At 49.4% G+C, this 25,155-nt stretch overlaps 1 protein-coding gene across 8 annotated transcripts in view; it reads left to right on the top strand.

Annotated features, from left to right (window-relative positions):
* Positions 1-62: 62 nt before the first annotated feature.
* Positions 63-25,155, top strand: part of AMPD3 (adenosine monophosphate deaminase 3) — a 49,365-nt gene continuing 24,272 nt past the window's right edge. The window contains exons 1-3 of one of the 8 annotated variants that reach the window (XM_012095779.5): positions 63-174; positions 12,690-12,915; positions 24,262-24,466. In XM_012095779.5, coding sequence (XP_011951169.3) covers positions 12,695-12,915; positions 24,262-24,466 — 426 coding nt within the window. In that variant the 5' untranslated portion in view covers positions 63-174; positions 12,690-12,694. Of the gene's footprint in view, positions 175-211; positions 332-637; positions 794-1,008; positions 1,131-1,485; positions 1,587-7,995; positions 8,247-8,710; positions 9,120-12,689; positions 12,916-24,261; positions 24,467-25,155 lie in introns of those variants that run through there. The other 7 variants (XM_042233064.2, XM_012095778.4, XM_004016161.5 and 4 more) reach the window with 7 other exon arrangements.

The following is a 25,155-nucleotide window of genomic DNA, read 5'->3' as shown; positions in this document are numbered from 1 at the left end:
GGCATTCCGGAATGATGAAGAGGTTCGGGAGTCATTAGCAGGCAGGAGGTTGTGAAAACCGTGGGAGTGGGTGAGAGCCGCAGAGGAGGCAGGCAGCTCAGCGGTAGAAAACCCAACAACGCTGCAACGAAAAGCCAGGCCCTGGAGGCTGAGAACCTAGCAGTCATCACTGGGGTATGTTGAAAATCCGGGGTTGTGGAGGGGCGCGGGCGCCAACTCTGGAAACTGTACTCTGAGGGTTCCAGGAAGGAAGGTGTGGTCAGCAAGTTCAAATGCTGGGGAGGGGCGAGCAGGGGCTACAAGGCACTCACTGGCTTCTGGCAACTAAGAGGTCAGTGCGGACTTGGAGGGGCGGGTGCATAAGCCCAGGGTTGGAGGAGAGGGAGAGAGGGGGTGTCAGCTCAGTTCCGGGGAGTAAGTCACCTGTTTGGGCACCGTGACCCCAGCATCTCTCTTTGGGACAAGTTTCGGCAGGGGAGGAGGTTCGGGAAGATCGAACACAGAGGAGAGCGCTTTGGGGGCCGGGGCTGACCGCCGAAGCGAGGTGCGAGGAGCCGGGCTGGTCCTGACCCCCGGCGGCTGCGGGCGCGCTTCCGGCCGAGGGACCCATCGCCGCCGCGGCGCCCCTGGGGCGCTCAAGTTTCCAGTTGGCCGCGCGGCCCGGTAGCGGCGCTCCAGGTAGCGGCGGCCAGGCCCGGTGGGCGGGCGGCGGGCAGGGCAGACCTGCGCGGCGGCGGCCCGGCCCGCACCGCTCTGTTGCCGGCTCCTCGCTTCCTCTCCGCTACGCGCCCAGGTAGGTCACCGGCTGGGGCCGCGCGAGGCCCCCGGGCTTCTCCCCTGCGGAGGCGGCCCTCCTCCTGCCTCCCGGCGGGCCCGGGAGGTCCGGGCCCGGGACGCCGCAGCACCGCGCCCTGGGAGCGCCGGTCCCCGCCCCTGCTGCGGGACTCTCCGCAGGCTCCCGCCCAGCGCCAGCGGCGGGCAAGGCCTGGCCGGGGCCGGCTCGCCCCGGCAGCAGTGCTGGGCAGCCTTTCCGCGGTGCTGGCTGTGCGCCCTGCCCCGCTCCGCCACCTGTGTTCCAGCCTGCGGGCCGCCCCCATCGGCCCACGGCATGGCCCTGTCCCCTGAACCCGGTGAGTGCGCGCGATGCTGCGCTCCTGACCTTGGGCCCACGCCCGGTGGCCCCCGGCTGCCCGGGGCGGGAGTCGGAGCGCCCCGGGGTGGGAACTAAGGTCCTGGGCTTCCTCGCCCGCTGAGAAGGTGGCTCCGACCCCAGGCTCATCGCTTGGCAGGGCGCTGGTCTCTCCCAGTCCCTGTGGTAGCCTGGGGTTCAGAGTCTTCGGGTGACCCCCCGCCGCATCTCGGCTCCCTGGCGACTGATTTTGGATTCGAAAGGTTTAGAGAAATTAAGGGATCTGGGACTTGCCGCCGCTTAAGAACCTGGACTAATTTCTGGGTGCTTGAGGACTGGCCAGATGCCAACAGCTTAAGACTTCCACCTGAAGGCAAGGGGATGGACAGGATGGCAAGGTGATGGGATCATTGGAGGCCTTCCTCCTTACCTCTTTGGCTCTTTCCAGGCAAGGGAGGTAGGTATACTGCATCTGGCAGTTTGCTTTATGCCCTTGAACTTCCTGGTAGTTGCTTTGCCAGTGGAACTGCTTGACTTGGCTGGCAGAGGCCTCTGGAACAGGAGAGGCTTGCTAACTAGAGTGTCATTTCCCCTAACTGTTGGGTCCTTGTGTGTGAGTGGAACCTTGGTGATGATCAGTTAGCAAAGGAGCTGAGTGAAGAAAGCTGGAAACACTAGGAGGAATTTCAGCATGGTCCTGAGCCCTTGTTGACTATCCCCTCTGGATGTGCTAACCAACATTTGGCCACTTTAGGGAGAAATTGGCTGCAACTGGAACTCCTGTAGGAGAAATTCCTCTCCTGACTGAAGCATCAGTGGTAGCTGTAGAGCCAGGCAGCCACAGAGCCTCTGTCAGCCCTCACCTTCTAGTGTATTGATAGCTAGTTTGGAGTAGTTGTGTGCTGTGCTTAGTTGCTCAGTTGTGTCCAACTCTTTGCAACCCCATGGACTGTAGCTCTCCAGGCTCCTTTGTCCATAGAATTTTCCAGGCAAGAATACTGGAGTGGGTTGTCATTTCCTACTCCTGACCTGCCTACAACTCTGGCAGCAACTCCGAGGAGCTGCTCTAAAGATGCCTGTTTGGGGCTGCCCTAAGAACTACAGGACTTTCATGAGTGGCCTGTTGGAGACTCTTGGACCTCTGAGCCCGACCCTCAGCCCAAGCTCTGTTCTTCAGAGATCCTCAGTAAGGGATGAGGGACTCTCAGCAAAGTCAAGAAGCTTTTGGAGAGATGACCTCTGCTTTCCTTGTCTTCACACGAGGTCTGTCCTCTTTAGATGGCTTTGAAATCAATTCCTGGTCTTGAAAATATCATGGGCAGATAAGGTACAGCCTTAGGGTTAAGCACAGAGAATATCTTCTCTCCCTGAAAGCTGCTCATTGGTCTTTCGGTTCTTCCCCCACAAATATTAATCTCTTATTTCTAATGTGTGCTGCTGCATATCTAGGACAGGAGACCATGGCTTTGGGCTCTGATATAGCAGGGGCTAGGCCTGAAGAGGGTGGGCTCCTGACTTGAGTGCTGGCCATGCAGTCAGCAAGAAGTATCACTTATAGGGGAGAAGGTTATTTTTCCTGATCTGGTTTCACATTTGAACATGGTTTCCTTTGTCTTGAACCCAAATAGGAGTTGAGACAGTACCTGGCACATATTAGTGCTCAGGAAATAATGCTGAATGAAAGGATTTGGTGTCTAGATGAAAGGTCATGTTCATTTTCTCTGTTGGACTTTCTCACAGCTAGTATCAAGATGATAATGATGTCAAGAGATAACACTTATAAAACACATATTATGTGCCAGGTACTATTCTAAGTACTTACACATGCTAACTGATTGTCATGGCAACCTATGAGGTTGGCACTGTTATTATCCCCATTTTATAGGGAATAAAACTGAACCAGAGAAATCAGTAACTTGTCCAAGTTTACGTAACTTAGTGGTGAAGCAAAATTCAAACCTGAGAAGTCTGGCTCGAGTCCATATTCTTAACCACATACCGTGCTGACTCTTGACACTGACGTAGGTAGATTCACCACTTAGCTCGTTGACTCATTCATCAAGTTATGCATTCATTCATTCAACAGATATAATGAATGAGAGGGGCAAGGTCTGTCATGGAGGTGATGCACAGTGAGCGAAACCCCTTTGCCCAACCTCTCTTTGAGTCATGCACACCTCAGAAATGAGGAGAAAATGAACCCCTATATAGGCAAGGCCACAGCATCCTTTTGAGGAGAGGGGAGTGGTTTCTTTTTGGATAAGATATAATTTGATTCCAGCCTTTCCTGTTTGTTGGGATTTTGTAAGGGACAGTTAAGTGGTAAAAGTGAAAGCAGCCTGATTTGGGACAATAACTTTACATCCTTGAACCTAATAAATATTGTAGGTTTTCATATCATGGAAATGAAAATAAAAAATTGTGTGTAGTCTGGTCTCCTGGGCAGGAAATGCAGGCCTGGGCCTGGTTATCATAGATTATCTTTTTTTTTTCTTAAAGTCTATTTTTAAAAATTGAGGTATAGTTCATGTGTAATATTATATCAGTTATAGGTATGCAATATAGTGATTCATAATTTCTAAAGGTTATATTCCGTTTATAATTATTATAAATTATTGGCTATATTCCCTGTGTCGTATAATATGTGCTTGTAGCTTTTTGATTCTATACATAATAGTTTGGGCCTCTTTATCTCCTACCCCTATCGTGTCCCGCCCCCTTTCCTTTCCCTACTGGTAATCGCTAGTGAGTCCACTATCCTGTCTCTGTGTCCTTTTCGTTATAGTCATCAGTTTGTTGTACTTTTTAGATTCCACATGTAAGTCATATCATACAGTATTTGTCTTTTTCTGTCTGACTTATTTAACTTAGTATAATACCTTCCAAATCTATCCATATTATTGCAAATGGCAAAATATTCTTTCTTATGGCTGAGAATTCTATTGTATATATGTCCACATCTTCTCTATCTGTTCATTGTTGATGGACACTTAGGCTGCTTCCATATCTTGGGGATTGTAAATAATGTTGCTCTGATCATTGGGGTACTTTCGAGTTAGCATTTTCATTTTTTCAGATCTATATCCAGGAGTGGAATTGTTGGGTCATATGGTAATTCTTTCAGGATTTGAAATAGCTCAACTGGAATTCCATCACCTCCATTAGCTTTGTTCATAGTGATGCTTTCTAAGGCCCACTTGACTTCACATTCCAGGATGTCTGGCTCCAGGTGAGTGATCACACCATCGTGATTATCTGGGTCGTGAAACTCTTTTTTGTACAGTTCTGTGTATTCTTGCCACCTCTTCTTAATATCTTCTGCTTCTGTTAGATCCATACCATTTCTGTCCTTTATCGAGCCCATCTTTGCATGAAATGTTCCCTTGGTATCTCTAATTTTCTTGAAGAGATCTCTAGTCTTTCCCATTCTGTTCTTTTCCTCTATTTCTTTGCATTGATCACTGAGGAAGGCTTTCTTATCTCTCCTTGCTAGTCTTTGGAACTCTGCATTCAGATGCTTATATCTTTCCTTTTCTCCTTTGCTTTTCGCTTCTCTTCTTTTCACAGCTTCCCAGGCCTCCCCAGACAGCCATTTTGCTTTTTTGCATTTCTTTTCCACGGGGATGGTCTTGATCCCTGTCTCCTGTACAATGTCACGAACCTCATTCCATAGTTCATCAGGCACTCTGTCTATCAGATCTAGTCCCTTAAATCTATTTCTTACTTCCACTGTATAGTCATAAGGGATTTGATTTAGGTCATACCTGAATGGTCTAGTGGTTTTCCCTACTTTCGCCAATTTAAGTCTGAATTTGTCAATAAAGAGTTCATGATCTGAGCTACAGTCAGCTCCCGGTCTTGTTTTTGCTGACTGTATAGAGCTTCTCCATCTCTGGCTGCAAAGAATATAATCAATCTGATTTCGGTGTTGACCATTTGGTGATGTCCATGTGTAGAGTCTTCTCTTGGGTTGTTGGAAGAGGGTGTTTTCTATGACCAGTGCGTTCTCTTGGCAAAACTCTATTAGCCTTTGCCCTGCTTCATTCCGTATTCCAAGGCCAAATTTGCCTGTTACTCCAGGTGTTTCTTGGCTTCCTACTTTTGCATTCCAGTCCCCTATAATGAAAAGGACATATTTTTTGGGTGTTAGTTCTAAAAGGTCTTGTAGGTCTTCAAAGAACCATTCAACTTCAGCTTCTTCAGCATTACTGGTCAAGGCATAGACTTGGATTACTGTGATATTGAATGGTTTGCCTTGGAAAAAGTTGGCTTAAAGCTCAACATTCGGAAAACTAAGGTTATGGCATCTGGTCCCATCACTTCATGGGAAATAGATGGGGCAACAGTGGAAACAGTGTCAGACTTTATTTTTTGGGCTCCAAAATCACTGCAGATGGTGATTGCAGCCATGAAATTAAAAGACGCTTACTCCTTGGAAGGAAAGTTATGACCAACCTAGATAGCATATTCAAAAGCAGAGAAATTACTTTGCCAACAAAGGTCTGTTTAGTCAAGGCTATGGTTTTTCCTGTGGTCATGTATGGATGTGAGAGTTGGAATGTGAAGAAAGCTGAGTGCCGAAGAATTGATACTTTTGAACTGTGGTGTTGGAGAAGACTCTTGAGAGTCCCTTGGACTGCAAGGAGATCCAACCAATCCATTCTAAAGGAGATTAGTCCTGGGTTTTCTTTGGAATGAATGATGCTAAAACTGAAACTCCAGTACTTTGGCCACCTCATGCGAAGAGTTGACTCATTGGAAAAGACTCTGATGCTGGGAGGGATTGGGGGCAGGAGGAGAAGGGGACAACAAAGGATGAGATGGCTGGATGACATTACTGACTTGATAGACGTGATTTTGAGTGAACTCCAGGAGTTGGTGATAGACAGAGAGGCCTGGCATGCTGCAATTCATGGGGTCACAAAGAGTCGGACACGACTGAGCGACTGAACTGAACTGATGGTAGTTCTATGTTTAGCTTTTTGATTTTCCATAGCGGCTGCCCCAATTTACATTCCTCCTAACAGTGTATGAGGGTTCCTTTTCTCCACATCCTCGCTAATATTTTTTATTTGTGGTCTTTTCGATGATAGCCATTCTGACAGGTGGGAGATGATATCTCTTTGTGGTTTTAATTTGCATTTCTCTTATTAATGATGTTGAGCATCTTTTCATGTGCCTGTTGGCCATCTGTATGTCTTCTTTTGAAACATGTCTATGAGGTCTTCTATGCACTTTTTAATTGAGTTGTTTGTATTTTTGATTTTGAGTTGAATGAGGTATTTATATATTTTGGTTATTAGCCCCCTATTAGTTATATCATTAGCAGTATATTCTTCCATTCAGAAGTATCACAGATTGTCTTAATGTTCTTTCAGAAAGCCTTCTTTCAAAAGGCTTTGAGTTTGGGACCAGTGCTCCTCAGTCTAGGGGGACTTCTGGGCCATGAGGAGCAGAGATGTATTAGGCTCAAGGAGGAATTGTTAGTTCACGAGCAAAGTTTGCTCTCCCAAGACAAAGCCACAGTTACCTTCAAAACTGCTGCTCTTCTGGAGGGTCTTGCATCCCTCCAGTGGGACCCTTGGCCATTGTCCCAGCCTGTGTCACTGTAGTGGGGTTGCTGCCCATCTCTCTTTGGACGTGATGGAGTAGATCTCATGCTAATTGCTGGGGCCTGGGAAGGCAGCTTTTTCTAGATTGGAAAATGAAGGCTCAAAGTGGAAGGCATTTTCCAAAGGCTATGCCCAGGATATGCATAGGTATTTTTCCCTAGGGTGTCAGTGGTGGAAGGGTCAAATAAGTGTGTTGGTTTACACAAAGTCCAGCAGCTTTTAAAAAGTTACTCTTTGTTTAGTTTTGTCTGTGTTGGCTGTTCCTTACCGTGCACGGGCTTCTCCAGCTGCGGTGAGCGGGGGCTACTCTCTAGCTGGGGCGTGCAGGCTTCACTGCAGCGGCTTCCCTTGTTGCGGCTGACTGGCTCTAGGGTGCACAGGCTCAGTACTGTGGTGTGAAGAGTTTGTCACCCTGCGGCGTGTGGAATCTTCCTAGACCAAGAATCGAACCTGTGTCCTCTGCATTGGCAGGTGGATTCCCAACCGCTGGACCGTCAGAGTAGTCCCTTCACACAGCTTTCTTGACCAGAGGATTTCTAAATGTTTAGAATCTGCCAGTAGGAATCGTGTGTGTGAATTTCCATGAGGGACTATGGTATGCAGTATTGTGTAAGCCTTCTGGCATTTTATGTTCTACAGACTACACTTTGGAAAATGCTTGTTTAGACCAGAACTTTCCAGGGTCTGGCTAAAGATCTAAAATAAGACTCCCTGGATGTGATACGCCCAAGTCGGTTCTCAGATGCACGGGCTAGGATGCTCCGTGGCAGCCCCATCCTAACCCCACTCCTGCCCCAAACACACTAGCCAAAGGAATCATTTGCCTCTCCTCCCTCTGGCAAAATAGCACTAAGGGCTCAGGTTTTACCCGACCCCCCCCCCGCCCTCCATTTTAAGGTCATTTAATTATTTAATGAATACACATGACTGTCCCTCTAGGTTGCTTGTAGCCTGCTGGTCGCACTGTTTATGAAACAGCTGTGAGGACAGGTGGGTCATAATCTCTGGGTAGCTAAAGCCCAGCAGCAGCGGGAGGATCGTGTGTCAACCCTGTAATCCCACTCTGTACGCACAGGAATTATCTGCCGCTCAGGAAGGCACAACCTCACTACTGGACATGAGGAGGTGACTCAGGCCCAAGCCAGGGCTGGAGCCAGCCTCCCAGTAAACAAGTGGCCCCATCCTCTCTGGGCGCTTCTCCCCAGGGTTTCAACAGCACCACAGAAATAGCCCTGTTGCTCATGGTTATTTCCCAGACCCATGCCACTGCTCTAAGTCCCTGGGAGGCCGCGTGTCTGTTCTGAGCTTCCCCACAGAGGACTGTCCTTCTCCTAAAGGGCGGGTTGAGGAGTGGGACTTCGCGCCCTGGGAGGCTGTTGTGATCCGCCTGGACTGCTCCGGGGGTTACCTGAAGCAGGGAGCCCGGCAGCTGCTGGCGGCTGCATCCAGCCGGCCCTCAGGAGGCTTCTCCAAGCTGGAGGCCCACGTGGGAGCTGACGGCGGCAGTAAGGAGCCGAGGCTGGGGCACGTGGGAGGCGCTTCTTTCCCGGGGGTGGTTGGGTGGGCCACCAGGCCTGCTGCTCTGGCTGAGCTGGTCAGGTTGCCCTGTCATCTGTGATGTGCAGCTCCCTTCTGGGAAAGGAGCCGATCCAGGCAGTCTCTCATCCTCACCTGCTCCCGCCCTTCTCTCCCCTTGAGCTTCTGTCCTTTCCCTCCGGTGGGGGAGGGGCTCGCATTGGCAACTGGCCCAGAGCCCCCTCCCCCCACACCGCCAGTCTTGGGGTGCTCCCAGAAAGGTTGCTTCGGGGCGGGGGGCCCTCTGAGGGGACCAGGACAGGCTCGTAAGATGAGCCGGGTCGTGAGGCAGAGCCTGAAGTGAGGTTCAGAAACGGAAGCGGGCAGGTGATGGTATCGCAGCCAGTGCTCAGCTTTCAGGAGGGGTCTGGACGTTGGAGGGAGGGGGTGGCTTATCGGCTGTGGTTGGTCGGGAAGGCTGAATGTATTCTTGCTTAGGGCAGCAGCAGCAGCTTGAGTTTCCTGCTCTGAAGGGGGCTGTGAGTCGGGGCAGGACGCCGCTTTCTGGACACAGCAGCCATGATAGCTGGCATTACCTGGGCCCTTTAGGACTCTTGGAAATTTTCCACTTCCATTTCATATTCACGGAAGAATTTCCAGCCCAGACGTGTCCTGCTGTTGCTCAGGGCTGCTCACAGATATGCAAAGCAGAGACCTCCCACCCCAGCAGCAGACGGAGCCCAGCTAGCTGCGCTCACCCTGACTCAGCTCAGCTGCCAGGGCAGCACGCAGCCTTTGGTCCCAGCGCGTCACCTGGATGGCATCCTCAGGAGCAGCCATGGGGACCCCAGCGCCAGGTGCAGGTCTGTGTCTCGGGTTCTGACCACGGGAGTCTGGCAGGAGTGAGAAACAGCTTCATTTGTGTAGCGAGGGGATTTTTAAGAGGCACTGTGCCCCTTTTCTGGAGAGGCTGTGATGCTGTGAAAAAGTGCCTGTTTGTTGAACCTGGCGGCATATTACAGCTTTCTAACTTTGGGACACTGCTGTCAAGCTCACTGGAGGGTGTGGTATTCCATGTCACAACGCCATAAGCCAATGCCAGTGAATTCACGGTTTAGCCTCCCGAGCATGCTGGCTTCAGCTGACAAGTGGTTGAAAGTCAGGCTTGAACTGGCAGTTGGAGCTGAAGCTCTGCTGGGCTTTCCTCCACATGCCTGGCCTGGCTGGGGTCTCTGGGTCTGAGAAGAGAGGCAGGCTCTGGAGGAAGGGGTTGGCAGGTGGGACTTGTCTGCCAATGATGTGCAGAAGACAACAAATATCCAGAAGGCTCCTAAGACCCACTGACTTAGCCCAGCACACTGGCTGGGTTACTTGGTCAATTCTAAGGCATGGAGTAGTCTTCACCAGTTATTTAAGATATTGGTAGTAGTGCTGCAGGGGATTCATATGGATACTGACACAAAGACGTCTACGGGGAGATGGTACTCTGTGATTCTCAAGTCTTTGGTGTGCCCCGTGAATCTGGGGTGAAGAGGCTATGTAATGCAGCATTTTCCTAATTATTAACCCCAGGACCTGTTTCATAGCAACAGGTGTTGACTTCTAATGAGAACCAATATGGAAAAGACTGACTTAAGCTATTTGAGCTAAAGAAAAAGGAAGATCACTTGTAGAAGGATGCATCCTGTAAAGTATGTTTAGTTGACTTGAGTAAACTAAAAATACTTCGTGAAAAAATTGGCAGGATCTGGCATAAGAGCCCTCAGACACAAAAGACACCCCCAAGTGGCCCACTTCTGAGGGGATGTGGCTGGGTCATGCTTGTGTGTATTTAGGGGGGTATAAGGAGGTGGTGGTGAGCAGCCTCTGTGATGCTATCGCAGCTAAAGGGCTAAAGCTAATGCAGAAATAGGTCTTAAAGGTGGAATTCCTTTTGGACTGGCCTCTTTCTGGTGTGGAGTAGGTGGGAGAGGACCCTGATGACCAAAATATGGGATGTAGACATTTGATTAGTTTTCATATTTTTCTGTTTTTGGAACTCTTGAGTCTGTTCATTTTCTTTTTCTTTTCTTTGTTTCTGTGCAAATGACATTACACTAGCATCAGTGATAAATCAGATACTGTCTTTCCCACTGGCAGTCCTGCTATCTGGTCATTTAAGTATGTCTCTTGCAGCCCTGGTCCGTAAGGGGATGCATTTTTGTATTGCTGTAATCAAAGCTTGGGAACAGTTTCATGTATTAGTTTTTTCATTCGCTATTATCTCACAAGGTATTTTTTATGTGATGGCACTGTCCTCGATTATGATTTTGGTTGCTTCATGTTCTTTTTCATGTTCTTTTTCAGATGAGTATGCTCTCATCTGAACCTTTTAAAGCTATTTCTATGAAGAGTGCAGGTAAACATCTTTGTGCATTTTCCTTCCTTCAGATTCTTTTCTTAGAAGCAGTTTCTCAAGTGGGCTTACTCTTTCAGATGCTTGAATGCTTTATGGCTTTTGCTGCCCCTTGCCTGGAGCCCTTTAAAGATCTGGAAAGCTGCACTTGACAGAGGCCTTAGAATTGGGAGATGGGGAACAGAGTTGGTCCAGCTTTGTTCACGCCTAACATCTCCTCCTGGGTCCAGCTCTTTGTCTTTCTTCCATTTCTTTCTTCTGTCACTTTCTTCTCTGGCCTCTGCTCTGATGGTTTCCAGCTTCCTCTTCTCTGCTATCAGGGTGTGGAAATCTCCATAGCCAGCTGTTCCTCTTTGTCTTTGCAGGATGCTTATCTTGGTCTCTGCTGCCACAGACCAGCACAGTTGCATCCTGGGCTCCCTCTCTCCTCCCACTCAAGTCCCGAAGGGTGAGAGAGGCCCAGGAAAGGCCTGGCCCTGGGGGAGGAAGGAAGGAGGAAATTGGTTTCACAGTCTAAGGGCCTGCAGAGGTTTTATAGAATACCTCTCTATATAGCCTGTCCTTTAAGCAGCCTGTTTTCCTCCTTCCTGTCTGTGTCATGAATTAGATCTGCAGGCCGCAGAAAAGACCAGAGCAGCAAGCCCGCCTGGAACCAGAAACCTCACTGGTACCTAGAATTACGGTGCTTAGAACTGAGAGGGCCTTGGAGACCACTTAGTCCAATTCCTTTATCTCACAGATGAGAAAACGGGGAGGCGTAGAGAGTGACTGCCCCCAACTGCTCAGTGTCCCTCCTTCCCTGAAAGTGCTTCCTCTCCCTGCCAGAGAGCAGCCAGGCACTATCTCAACCTTCATCCTCTGTCTGCCTGATGAAACCACCGTCCCTCTTTAAACCCTCCTTAAAGAAACTGGATTGACAGAAATTTCCTCTCCTGGAGCTGTTCCTGGCGAAGGTGGCTTGTGGAAGGGATACAGTATTGGTCTGCTCCGTAGGTGGGATGCTGGGGACAGCAAGGGGACCTGTCCTGACCCCTAAATGGGCAGAGAGAAGCAGCACAGTTTAGGGGTTCAGAGGACAGATGCCAGAACCAGATTCGTGGGCTCAGAGAGGAAAGGGATGGGAGCCAGTGGCTGGGAACAGTGTAGGTCACGGCCTGCTTATTAGAAGTATGACCCTGGGCAAGTTAGCTGTCTGTGCCTTCATTCTGTCATCTGTAAAATGGGAACAACTAGGATTAACTAAGTTAGTACACGTATAGGGCTTGACAGAGTGCACTTACTACATGCTATATAAGTGCTGAAAGATAGGCAAAGAAAAGAATCAACCAGGCGATTTAGGCTGCCTCCTGATAGTGAGAAGCCGGTGTGCAGAGGAGGTAAGGGCAAGCTGCTTTGAGGATGTGAGTCTTCAGCCAGGCTGTGAGAGGTAGAGTCTCCCTGTCCCTAGATGTTTATGTTATTGGCTGTCCTGTTAGAAGTTCCAGAGGGTTTGGGAGATGGTGCAACTGTGGTTTCCTTTCAGCAACAGTTCTCATTTTGTGTAGTGAGGAATGCAGCTGTGGATCTCCTGGGCTCTTATGCCGACCTTTCGAGCCTTTGGGCTTTGGCCTTCCTCTCTATGCAGTGGGGAGCAGGTTTGGTCACTGTAGCACCCCGCAGGGCCGCCTCATTGTCTACAGGAGGGGATTCTGAACTCTCCCCTCCACAGGAGGTGGGAAGGGTGGGGCTTGCCCGTTCATGACAATTCCCTGGGTTTGGGAAACAGTAGAACCCCTGGTTGAACAGTTCATGCTTTCACTTCTGAACGTTTGCTTTCTCATGAGGTGTAAGTGGGCCTGTACCTTTCACAGTCACTCGCTTAGGGAGCTAGTTGTAAAAATTGGCCTGTTGGGTTTGATCCGGGGAATTCCTGAGTAGACAGCTGACCCCAAAGACTGGGGCAGCTGGCTCTTTTTTCAGTGCCTTCTCCTGCCCTGCACACCAGTGACTCAGGTGGTCTCGTAGCTCTTGGCTCACGTTGGTTCTCTTTTCCTGCCAGCCGAGATGCCGCGCCAATTCCCCAAGCTGAACATCTCCGAGGTGGATGAGCAAGTCCGGCTCCTGGCCGAGAAGGTGTTTGCTAAAGTACTCCGAGAAGAGGACAGCAAAGATGCCCTGTCCCTCTTCACAGTCCCCGAGGACTGCCCCATTGGACAGAAGGAGGCGAAGGAGAGGGAGCTGCAGAAAGAGCTGGCGGAGCAGAAGTCTTTGGAGACGGCGAAAAGGTTTGTCCCCTGAGCCTGGGTGGGGTTGTGTAGGCACAGGTGGGCTGCAGATGCTTGTCTTGCGATGAGGCGCCTTGTGTGAAATCGGCTGTCTTGGGAGCTGAGTTTAGTTCTTAACCAAGACTATTTAACTCACCATGTATTCACTGAAGGGTGTTGTGCCTTTGGTTGAAAAGATTGAAAACCGCTTTCTCTACTGCTGTTTTAAAAACAAATCATGTACCTAAATACTCACAGTTTCCAAATAACATTTGCGTCTTCTTTCTAGAAACTTGAGGACTTCTTGGGAAACATCAATTTTACTTCTTTCATCACTTGACAAGTACTTTGTGTTGTTAATTAACTCAGCTCACTATTTGCCAGGTGTTGTGCTGGGCACTGGGGATATGTTAATGAACTAGATACAGTCCCTGCCGTGTAGTGCTTAAGTTGGTCTAGACAATAATTGACTGGACAAATTAATTGAGAAAAGACAAGTTGTGATAACTGCTGTGTCAGTCAGAGTCTAATCAGAAAAGCAGAAACTCCTTGAGTATTGGAAGTAGGATGTTTTCTCCGGAAATTGGTTACAGAGGTGATAGAGAACCAAGCAGTGGGGAGAGAGGCTGCCCAGAGAATAGACACAGTAGGAAGCAGCTGTCACCCCAGACTGGAGAGACAGTGGAGGGAAGTGGGGTTGCTGGAGCTTCAGGTGGAGGAGTTGGAACTGTGGTGGCCTTTCCAATAGGAACTGGAGCCTAGGGGGGTGACGCAACAGCTCCAGATATGGCCTCCAAAGGCAGAGATGGAGACGAGAGATACCTGGCTTTAATCTCTCTGGCACGTTCTGGTTTCCCCCGCTGGTTGCCATTGTCCAAGCCTAGCTAGAAGCCAGCTGACACATGGAGAGGGAGAGTCCTTCTTCAGATTGGGTAGTTAGGGAAGGTGACATCGTAGCTGATGCAAGGGTGTAAAGGAGTCAGCTGCTGTAGAGCTGGGTGAGCGCCTTATAGGCGGAGGAGCCAGGACAAAGGCCCTTAGGTATCTTCAGGGAGGCCTGTGTACGGTCGAGGTGTGGTTTAGGGCGAAGTGCCATGATCTGCATCTGGAGGGGTAGACAGGGCCCAGATCAGATTGGCCTGTGCTCCCTGATAAGTAGTTTGGATCTTTAAGTGCATTGGGAAGCCTTCACCTTTCAGTTCATCTCCCCTGTGTTGTGCTGTGTGCTTAGTTGCTCAGTCGTGTCCAACTCTTTGTGACCCCCATGGACTGTAGCCCGCCAGGCTCCTCTCTCCATGGGATTCTCCAGGCAAGAATACTGGAGTGGGTTGCCATTTCCTTCTCGAGGGGATCTTCCCGACCCAGGGATTGAACCTGCATCTCCCGTGTCTCCTCCATTGCAGGTGGAGTCTTTCCTCTCTGAGCCATCTGGGAAGCCCATCTCACCCGGGAGAGCAGAATTAAAGAATAGAAAGCTTTGAGAAAGTGTCTGGTGGGGCTCTAGCTAGGTGCCCGCCTGGCCGGCACACTGCGGACCTGAATAGCTAGGGTAGTGGAACCTGAGCCCTCTCTGCGACCCAGTCCATCGCCAGGTCCTTCCTAAGGTACCACCTCATTTTAAAAGGCAAGTCCTTTCCTTTCTTGATAGCATAGAACTTCAGTACTTTGGTAACATTTTTTAGGAAAGTAGTAAAAAATCAAGTATTGGTATAAGGGCAAGAACAGAGCTTTATTGTGCAGAATATAAGTGCTTTCCTTCCTCTGAGGGGCTGTAAGCCTGTAAAGTGAAGGGGTCGTTGGTGTCGTTAGACAGTGAGGTGGTTACAAGTTACCCTGGAGAGTAAAGCAGAGCCTGACTGTGGAGCCCCTTGCCCATACTTTGCTGGCTGAATAGATGTTATGAAGTGAATGCTCTGCAGGACCTTCTGTCTTCTGAACTGAGCATTTTGGACCCTTAATAATGAGAAGAAAAGGAGTCCTGACATTTTGCATTACTAGAAATGATAGGTTTCTGAGGTCAGTTTCCTACAGAGAGACACTGGACCTGACATCTGCAAAAGAGATTCTTCTGTTATCAATGACCAGGCTAACAGCTAGCCTTCCTATTCTTGAGTTCAAATGACGCTCCATGGTTTCCAGAAATCCCTCAGCAACCTTCTCTCCAGAAGTTTCATTCTTTCCCTACTTGTTAGGTTATGGTGGTCTTGGTTTGCATCTGTCTGCCCCCTTTGACTGGAAGCTCCCTGAGGACTGTGTCTGGCTCCCACTGTATCCCAAGGATCCAGCCCAGAACCTAAAATGTGTTGGCGAGCAGTGGTAGTGTGGTAGGAGAAAGACATCCCGTTTCTCCACTGCCACCACAGACACCACCTCAGAGTGGGCACGGCTCCCTGGATTGTTGTGCTCTGCCACTCACTGGGATGCTTTGTGACTTTGGGCCCTTAGGAAACTTCTCTGTGCCCCAGTTTTTCACCATCTGTAAAGTAAGACCAGTCAAGAGCTACTTTCATGGGATGTTGTGAGCAGTGAGGGAATTAACATGTAAAAGGCTTAGGGCAGGGCCTGGATCACGGTAAGCCCCATGGAAATTTTAACTGTCCAATTTTCTGTAGCAGAGATGGGCAGCAACCTTACAGTGGGCTAAGTTAATCTGTATTTTAAACTTTGTCGTTTAGTTGTTCAGTAGCGTCCAACTCTTTGCAATCCCATGGACTGTAGCATGCCAGGCTCCCCTGTCCTGAAGTTTGCTCAAACTCGTGTCCATTGAGTCGGTGATGCCATCCAACCATCTCATCCTTTGTCACCCTCTACTCCTCTCCCTCAGTCTTTTGCAGAATCAGGGTCTTTTCCAATGAGTCTGCTCTTCACATCAGGTGGTCAAAGTCTTGTAGCTTCAGCTTTAGCATCAGTTCTTCCAATGAATATTCAGGGTTGATTTCACTTAGGATTGACTGGTTTGATCTCCTTGCTTCCAGGGGACTCTCAAGAGTCTTCCAGCACCACAGCTCAAAAGCATCAACTCTTTGGTGCTCAGTCTTCTTTATGGTCCAACTCACATCTATACTTGACTACTGGAAAAATCATAGCTTTGACTAGATGGATCTTTGAATGCGAAGAAATGCCTCTGCCTTTTAATACACTGTGTAGGTTGGTTATAGCTTTTCTTCCAAGAAGCAAGTGTCGTAATTTTGTGGCTGTAATCACTGTCTGCAGTGATTTTGGAGTCCAAGAAAATAAAACCTGCCACTGCTTGCACTTTCCCCCCATCTATTTGCCATTAAGTGATGAGACTGAGTTCTATGATCTTAGTTTTTTGAATGTTGAGGGTTTTTTGTTTTTTTTCTTGAATGTTGAGTTTTAAGCCAGCTTTTTCACTCCCCTCTTTCACCTTCATCAAGAAGTTCTTTAGTTTTTCTTCACTTTCTGCCATTTGTTGTCTGAGGTTGTTGATACTTCTCCTGGCAATCTTGATTCCAGATTGTGATTCATTCAGCGTAGCATTTTGTCTAATGTACTCTGCATATAAGTTAAATAAGCAGAGTGACAATATACAGCCTTGACTTACTCCTTTCCCAATTTTGAACCTGCCCATTGTTCCAGGTCCAGTTCTGACTGTTGCTTCTTGACCTGCATATAGTTTCCTCAGGAGGCTGGTAAGGTGGTCTGGTATTCCCATCTTGAAGAATTTCCCACAGTTTTTTATACAAACTTTAGCATAGTCAATGAAGGCTTTAACATAGTCAATGAAGCAGAAGTAGATGTTTTCTGGAATTCTCTTGCTTTTTCTATAATCCAACGGATGTTGGCAATTTGATCTCTGGTTCCTCTGCCTTTTCTAAATCTAGCTTGTACATCTGGAAGTTCTCCATTCACATACTATTGAAGCCTTGCTTGGAGGATTTTGAGCATTGCCTTGCTAACATGTGAAATGAGTGCATTGGTATGATAGTTTGAACATTCTTTGGGATTCTTTTTCCCAGTCCTGTGGCCATGGCTGAGTTTTCCAAATTTGCTGGCATATTGAGTGTAGTACTTTAATAGCATCGTCCTTCAGGATTTGAAATAGCTCAGCTGAAATTCCATCACTTCCACTGGCTTTGTTTATAGTATTGCTTCCTAAGGCCCACCTGACTTCACACTCCAGGATGTCTGGCTCTAGCTCTAGGTGAGTGACTTCCCCATCCTCATTACGTGGGTCATTAAGATCTTTTTTGTACAGTTCTTCTGTGTATTCTTGCCACCTCTTCTTAGTCTCTTCTGCTTTTGTTAGGTCCACATTAAGCTTATCAAGTGGATATTCTTATCTTGATTTTGCAGATTAGGACACATAGCCAGTAAGTGACCCAGGTCTTTTAAATGTAGAACCTCACACTTTAACCACGAGGCTATCCCGTCTCCAGTCAGGCCTGGGGTCCTTGGTTCCATGTGGAGACACTGGGGACTGCTCTCGAGGATGTAATTGCTGGCTGCTGAATGAAACGGAGGGAAACCTGGGCCACAGCTCCCTGCTGCCCACTGGCTCCTTTTCTTCCAAAGCACAGTCTGGCCCCTGGACTACTTGTCAGACATCCTGGTATCCTCTGGAGCTGTGCACCCCCAGTTGTAGCTTTCAGCCTCTAGCTGCTCAGTAGAGGCACTGTTATGCAAATATTCAGATGTGAACTGTCTGGAGGAGAAACCGTCTCTGCAGCTTCCTCTTTTTCCCTTGCTTGTCCCTGACACTCTGGAACATAAATGGTAACATGGAGCCCTCCCACAAGGAATCCCCAGGCCTGGAGCCAGAAGCAGGTTTCCAGATACCCAGTCTGTGGATTTGTGTTTCAAACTGTGACATTAGATGGGACTTCCAGTTTGGAAAAAGGTCTCCCTCGCCCTAGCTCCTCTGACAAGCCTGAAAGTTTCTGGTACTCAGAGAAAGCTTTTTTGTACAGCCATTCTCTTTTTCTCTCTTATTATTAAAAAAAAAAAAAAAAAAACAAACTAAAGTCTAATGTAAAGGCACTAGCTAGAGCTTGGAAGTAAAAGAGCTTCTTAGAAAAAGAATGAGAAACTTGGATTGTGAGTAAGAAAGATAAGCCCCTAAAATACAGAGGCTGTTGTCAGGATTCCAGCAGTTCTAAGGGCTGAACTGGGCTCAGTCATAAACCTCCCAGGGCTGGGGGTCCTCTCCAGGGAGCTGGCACCCCAGGCTGCTCAAAGAGGCACTTGGTTTGCAGGCCAGATCAGGAGGTCAGCAGTGACATCTTGCTGCGGGGACCTCTCCGCCTCCTTAGGAAGATGACATTGACCAGGCCTCTATTGAGACTCAAGGTGCGTCAAGGTGAGCGGGAGGGGTAGGCTGTCTATGGAATCAAAGTTAGGAGGCAAAGACAAGAAGACTGAAAAACCCTGCTGGCGCCCAGAAGCTCTCTGTTGTTCACTTTTTATCTCATTATCTCACCTAGCCAGAGCTCACCCACCCTGCAAATATACATAGCTGGAATGTAGCCAGCATGGGTGACAACCGTGTAAGAATATCTGATGTGCAGCCAAAATGCGCATCAGGGCTCCTTCGGCGCTCTACTTCTTCTCGTTTTTAAGCAGCTTTATTGAGGTGTAATTCACATACCATATAGTCCATTCATTTAAAGTGTACGATTCAGTGGTTTTTTAGTATATTTGCAAAGTGCAACCATCACCACAGTCAATTTTAGAACCTTTTTTCAACCCCTCCCCGCTGAAAGAAATCCTGTATGTTTTAGCTGTCATCCCCCCAATTCTCTCATCCCATCTTCTGTTCTTGTTTCACACTGAGTTCTAATAAGCTTGGTTATTTTGTTTCTTATCCTGTGACAGATTTAAGGAAGCAAATTAAAAGTGAGAGAGGGACTTCTGTAGGCAGAGTCACAGGTATGTTGTGCGGTGATTACGAACTCAGACTTTGGAACCAGACCAGCTGGGTTCAAGTGATGTCCTGTGTCTTACTACTGAGTAGCCTCAGGCAAGGACCTTAAGTTCCTATTTCCTGATCTGCAAAACGAGGATGATGGACCTACCTTGTGAGAATTAAATGAGCTAATAAGGATGACGGCTTAGCACCTGTGCTTAGACATCATTAGTGTTCCTGTTTTTGTTATTATTTACCAGTTCACAGTGAGAGAGGAAACAGAATAATTATGAAAATCAGACTCAAGAATTCAAAGCACAGCAGTATTGGGCCAAAACGTCTTTAAGCTGGTGACTGAATAAGGCGATGATGACGCTGAGTCACGGAAAGAAGTTTCAATTATGTTCAGCATGCACTGGTTCAGATACAGGAATTATGAATTTCATTTTTAAAAGCCACACTGAAGTGTTTTTTATTTAGAGTATAAAGGGGACAGCCAACTCATTGGAAAAGACCCTGATGCTGGGAAAGATTGAGGGCAAGAGGAGAAGGGGAAGACAGAGGATGAGATTGTTGGATGGACTTGAGTTTGAGTAAAGTCTGGGAGATAGTGAAGGACAGGGAAACCTGGTGTGCTGCAGTCCATGGGGTCTCAAAGAGTCAGACATGACTTAGCGATTGAACAACAACAAAAGGGGACAGAGTTTATTTGAAAAATTAAGCCCTCCAGAACAATAACTCCCTGAGTAAACTAGAGAAACATACTTGTTATGAATCGAACATAGCACAGCTAAATCATTTTGTTTTATGAAACTTCTTGCATCAGGGGTAAGTCACGTCTAAGTTCAGGGCCATTGACAAAGGAGCTTCATTTGAAATAGGTTAATTTATCTGCTTTTAAAGTTAAGAAGAGAGTTTAAGACTTAAGGAAGACCATACTTCAGTATGCTCTCCGGGGAGGAAGAGTAGCTGAGAAGGACTTGGGAGAGGGAGAGCGAGGTCCATAGAGACCGACACACGGTCGGGAGCGGTGGGAGGACAGTGGTGGGTCTCAGGGAGGTGAAGGGAGCGATGGTGGAGGTTCTGAGCCTTCATCCCCGGCGGGCTTCAGTGTGCAAGTCGGCTGCACGCATGCAGTCAGACACACTGAGTATGTGCCCTCTGCACACCCACCTTTTGGCGCCCACCATGCAGCATGTGTCAAGGTCAGCTTGCCCGCCTTCTCCCTTTCAGACAGGCTGAGGCCTCTGGTTTCAATCACAGAGTAGGTGTCAGCTCCTCAGCTGCTCCCCTGCTTAGACCCAGGCCCCCACTTGCACGTGAATCAGTGGGAGCAGATGGGCCTGTGGAAGTGGGAATGCCTGGCCCACTTAACGCCATTCAGGTTCAGATCGTTAATAAAGCCTTGTGCTCGTGTCTGACTCCTGCTTCGAGCCTTTAGCACAGTAATTCTCATCTGGAGTGGTCTGGGCTGCCAAAACAACGTGTGTGTGTGTGTGTGTATAGAGGGGCTTCAAACAAGTCTCCCATTCGGGAACGTTCCCCTCGCCCTCTGGGGATGAGGCAGGGAGCCTTCTCTGACCCTCCTGCTCTCTGGCTCCCAGCCTCAGTCTGGGTTAGAGCCTCCTCTGGGATCAGGTCGTCTCATCACACTACCCACGTCGTGTGATGGTAATCTATTGAAATGTCTGGACATCGAGGTCAGCCTCTAGAGTCAGAGGAGTATTTTGTCTACCCGTCTAGCCCCAGGACCTGGTACATTGTTGTTGAGTAAAGTGAAATCCACTGTGCCTCCTGACCCGCTGTATGTCATTCAGAGCCTTTGGTGAAAGGTTGCCCTGGCCAGACCTCACAGGGCAGTAGCTGCAGGCCCCTGAGAAGATGCTGACTCTTCTCTGGGAGAGCGTGGAGGCTCTGGGGCTCTTAACTGGAGTGCCTAGGGGCAGGGAAGGGCAGGGTGAGGCTGGGAGCCCAGAGAGTGGCCGGGGCAGGCAAGGGCCATAGACGCAGTGGGCAGCAGACGGGTGCCGAGAGACGCCTGCCAACAGCCCAGGCACCCAGGTCATGTCCTGAGCCGAGGGTCTGGTGGGACAGGAAGGTCCCTGTGGCCAGGAGGGAGGACAAAGCTGCTCTGGGCCCTCTGGGCCCGTGGGCTTGGCCTAGAGCTGGTGTCCTCTTAGCCCTGCTCCCTGCCAGTTCTTGGGCAGCTGTGCGTTTCTGCCAGGTGGACCTGCGAGTGGGGAAGGGAGAGGGTGGGTCAGCTTTGGCAGAGCCAGCCGGCTTACTCTGTGTCCCAAGGGCTCACACGAGGGGCAGCAGGTGGAACTGCTGGTAGACAGATCTTGGCCCATGACAAGGAGTGCTTTCTAACAGTGGCAACAGGTCGTGTTTTGCTCACCTTGTATTTGCATGCTTGGCACTGGCATGGCTCAGAGTAGGTCCTTGGGAAATGGTTTTTGAATAAATGGTTGACTGCTGACGTCTTATTCAGAAATGCAGTGAGCTGTCCATCACTGGATGTATTCAGACAAAGGCTCCCTTAGAGGATTGGGGTGTGTAGCTTTAAAATCCTTTCCTGCCAGGATACTGCATGGTTCTATAATTCAGAAAAAGCAGTTGGTAACTTCATTGTTGTGAGGCAGGTGGGGCTTCAGACAGCCATGAGAGGGCTGGGACACACACACACACACACACATACACACACACACACAGACACTCTCAGTCACTCAGCTGCCGCTCTCCACTTTTGTGGCTGAGCCTCAGCTGCACAGAATGAGAACGAGATGTGGACCTGTGGTAGACAGAGTTTCTAGAACGCCCAGAGATGTCCTTCCCTAATCTCCAAACCCTCTGAATGTGATGAGGCATCGCTCCTGTGATTATGTTGTGCTGTGTGGCTCAGTGGACCTGAAGGTAGGGAGGTGAGTGGGCCTGACCTGGTCACAGCAGCACTTAGTGCAGGGAGTTTTCTCAGGGGGTCACGGAGGGGGAGGTCAGAAATTCCAAGTGCCAGAGCCAGGCACTGTGCCAGGCTTAGAAGATGGAGGGCGCTGTGTGCAAGTATCAGAGGGTAAGCCCTGTCCTATAGCCAGTGAGGAGCCAGGGCCTCAGTGTAGGGCCACGTGCAGATGAATTTTCCTACTGCCTGCGTGAAAGCAGACTCTTTCCCAGGGTCTCCAGTTCAGAGGCTAGTGTGGCCAACCTCCAGGTTTTGGCCTTTTGACACTCTGGGCATGCATAGAGCCCAGCCGCGCCCACCTGGATGTTTCGCGTATAGATCTGTGGGCCAGCAAGTGGGGGTTGCTTGCGGTCACCGGGCTTGTGTTTATCGTGCAGCCGTAGAAGATGAATGCAGGGCCCTCTCCTTGCGCTCTGTTTTGTTTTTCCGGTTTTCTTAGAGACGAGCCTAATGGTTAGCTCTGCTTATTCCAAGCACTTGCCTAGGGTGTCTGGGCCCAATCTGTTGTTAAACCTGTACCTTATCCCTACAAAGTCTGTGTTCACCTGTGATAATTCTGGGGCTCACCTGGTGGCCAAGACTAGAGTCGTCGTGGATGTCTTCAAGAAGGAGAATGGAGGAGAGGAGGGGAGCCAGCTGGTGGCTTATTCATGGGGGCAGAGGAATATGGTCATTTCTCGGGTAAGCCTGGCGGCCTCTTTCCTTAAGCAGCCTTCCAACTTTCTGATCGTGGTTGGTGTTGTTTTTTCCCTTAATTTTCTTACCTGTTTGTCATCTTAGATATCACCTTGCTTCTCCTTAGCAGGACTGGTCCTCAGGCAACATTGGCTGAGGCTTGTGGGGTCAAGTTGGCAGAGGGATTAAAACAGTGGCCTGGTAGACATGAGGGACATGGAAGCCAGCCTTACAGGGTCTGGCTGAACCTGTCAGAATATGAGAGGGAGCCCGAAGTAATGGCTCCTCTAGGTGTGAACATCTGAAAGATGCTAAAGTGGGAACCTCATCACTTCCGGTGAGTCTGTCTCTAAGGAATGATTGACAGGCATGAGTTGGCATCTTCCTTGGAATGGGATGTTTGACTCAGCTCCATGTGATGGATGGATGGCAGGCTCAGAAAAGCCTGACTAGATATTCCTGGAGTTCAGCCTGGGTTTCCTGAACAACCCAGTACATCTGTTATGCAGGGGTAGGGGCAGGGCAAAGACAGACTTCTGAAAAAGGACCACCTCCACTTTCCAAGTGTAAACAGGTCCCTGAGGAGGTGATAACACATATGGGCAGATAAGAACCGAGAGCTGTGGCAAGCAGTGGGTGACAGAGCAGGGAACTGTTTTCCTGAAAAAATCGGCTGTGGGAAGAGGTCTGGCCAAGGGCCAGGAGGAAGACAGCTGCTTCCGGGTCAGTCATAAGGTCTGTTTACTGATTTCTCCACACCCTGTACTTGTCACTGGTGCCTGGAGAAGGGGTCAGGTGCTAGGGGCTCTGGAGGGTCACGGTTGTCACTGAGTTCTTCGCTGGTGGCTGTAGGCTCTGGTTGTGCTGGGACAGTACCCAGGACACTGCTGGGCCCCATGGCACAGGAGGGCAAGCAGTCATCTGGTTGCTGGCATCGGACATCACTGGGCAGCGGTGGTGGGTTTCCTCGGAGACAGAAAGAGACACGGGAGAGGGGAGTGCTGATGGCGTCACCACCCTGCTGCTGAGCTCCCTGCCCAGGGATCCTAGAGCTTATGGTGGTGTCATTTGAAACATGACTGATTAGTTAATGAGGAAGGTGAGTATTCACAAAACAGCCTTGCAAATAAGCATGAGCTCACGAGTTTGCGAAATCATCTTTTGGGGTCAAGATGGCAGGTGAAATTGATGCTGATCAGTCACTTTCCCATTACAGAGCTACAGATCTGTGCCTGAGCCAGCAGCAGGTGGCCGGTACTGCCAGGCTGGAGGAAGGAGCAGCAGGGGAGCTGGGGTGCCAGGGAGGTGGGAAGCTGAGTGCTAGCTGCCTGGCTAGGACTTCGTAGAAGTCCTTTCACATTCTGGACCCCTGACTCTTCCTTTGTGAAAACAGGAGGTGGACTGGCTAACTGTCAGTCTCTGGCTCCAGTGCCCCAAATTATCAACGTTGTGAAATGCGCTGTAATTGAGACCCTTCACAGGCTGGAACTCAGAGTTTGGCTTATCTGAAGATGGCATGCTGGCCAGTTTGACATCGTCCTCACCTCTTCTGCCCTTGGTGTTAGACCCCTGCTGCATGGTCTGCTCTCTGTCTCCTGAGACATTTGCCTATTTACTTGCTCCACGTGCCATGCAAACGCAGCCCAAGCAGTTCTTAGTGGCTGCAGAGAGGGGTGTCTGGGATATTGCATGTGGAGAGACACGTGTGAGAGGGAGGCATGAATAATTAGAAACTTCTTAACTGTAGGGCCAGCACCGCTGATTAATCAGAGCCAAATTCTCCTGCCATGTCTGTAACAGAGTGTCTTCACCACTCTCCCCGATTAGCTGCTGTTGTCTCTCACTTTTGCTTGTCCTTGACTTTTAGAAAGAAAAGTTTTAAGATGATTCGATCCCAGTCCCTGTCTCTGCAAATGCCGACACAGCAAGATTGGAAGGGTCCCCCGACAGCCAGTCCAGCCATATCTCCTGCAACCCCCGTGCTCCCCGGAGCCACTCCCCTGCCTGTGCCCGCACCCTATGCCGTGCCCGAGTTCCAGCGGGTCACCATCAGTGGAGACTACTGTGCCGGGGTAAGGCTCTCTGGAGGCTGTGTGAGTGTTGCATAGTGTGCCTTGTGCAAAAGCTGGGGTCCCTGGGGTCACGCCCAGACCCCAAAGCCTGGCTTGGTCTGTGAGTGTCTGGGAGGTGGCGGGCAGACGTCTGGAGAGAAGGAGGGTTCCAGGCAAGGTGGCGGGTGTGGGTGTGTGCCTAGGGTACTGCTGTCCTTGCGGGGACGGCCTGGGGCTGCAGGCTGGCACATCAAGTGGCCTGTAGTTTTCATATGGGCTCTGGGCCCAGAACTCTGCTCTCCCTGTAGCCCATTGGAGATGGTTCCAGTTTGGGCCCTTCAGAGTTCTCAGATGTTGAATGGTTTCAAGTCCTGGTGTTGATTGGTTTGCATGCCATCAGTTATTGCTGATTCAGCTCTTCCTCTGTGCTTGAACTCATGTTCTTAAATACAGACCAGACCTGCGAACCGGAAAGAGAGAATCTTGACAAGAATGTGATCAAGCTTAGTTTGCACCAAGTCAGTTAACTCAGCCACTGAAAATGTGCAAATTTCACCTGGTTGGATGCTGAATTTTTATTGCTTCTTGAAGAGAAATGTCACTTAGCACCAGGTTTGGTTCTGCCTTCCTGGCCCTCAACCTACTACTCATGCCTCAATTGGCTTGTTATTCTTTCTTCTTTTTAACAGTACTTTTAGGATATACAGTGT

The sequence above is a fragment of the Ovis aries genome, chromosome 15 (genome assembly GCF_016772045.2).
Source record: "Ovis aries strain OAR_USU_Benz2616 breed Rambouillet chromosome 15, ARS-UI_Ramb_v3.0, whole genome shotgun sequence".
Classification (NCBI taxonomy): domain Eukaryota; kingdom Metazoa; phylum Chordata; class Mammalia; order Artiodactyla; family Bovidae; genus Ovis; species Ovis aries.
The sequence above is the reverse complement of the archived record's forward strand: the minus strand, read 5'-3'. Positions and strand labels throughout refer to the sequence as shown.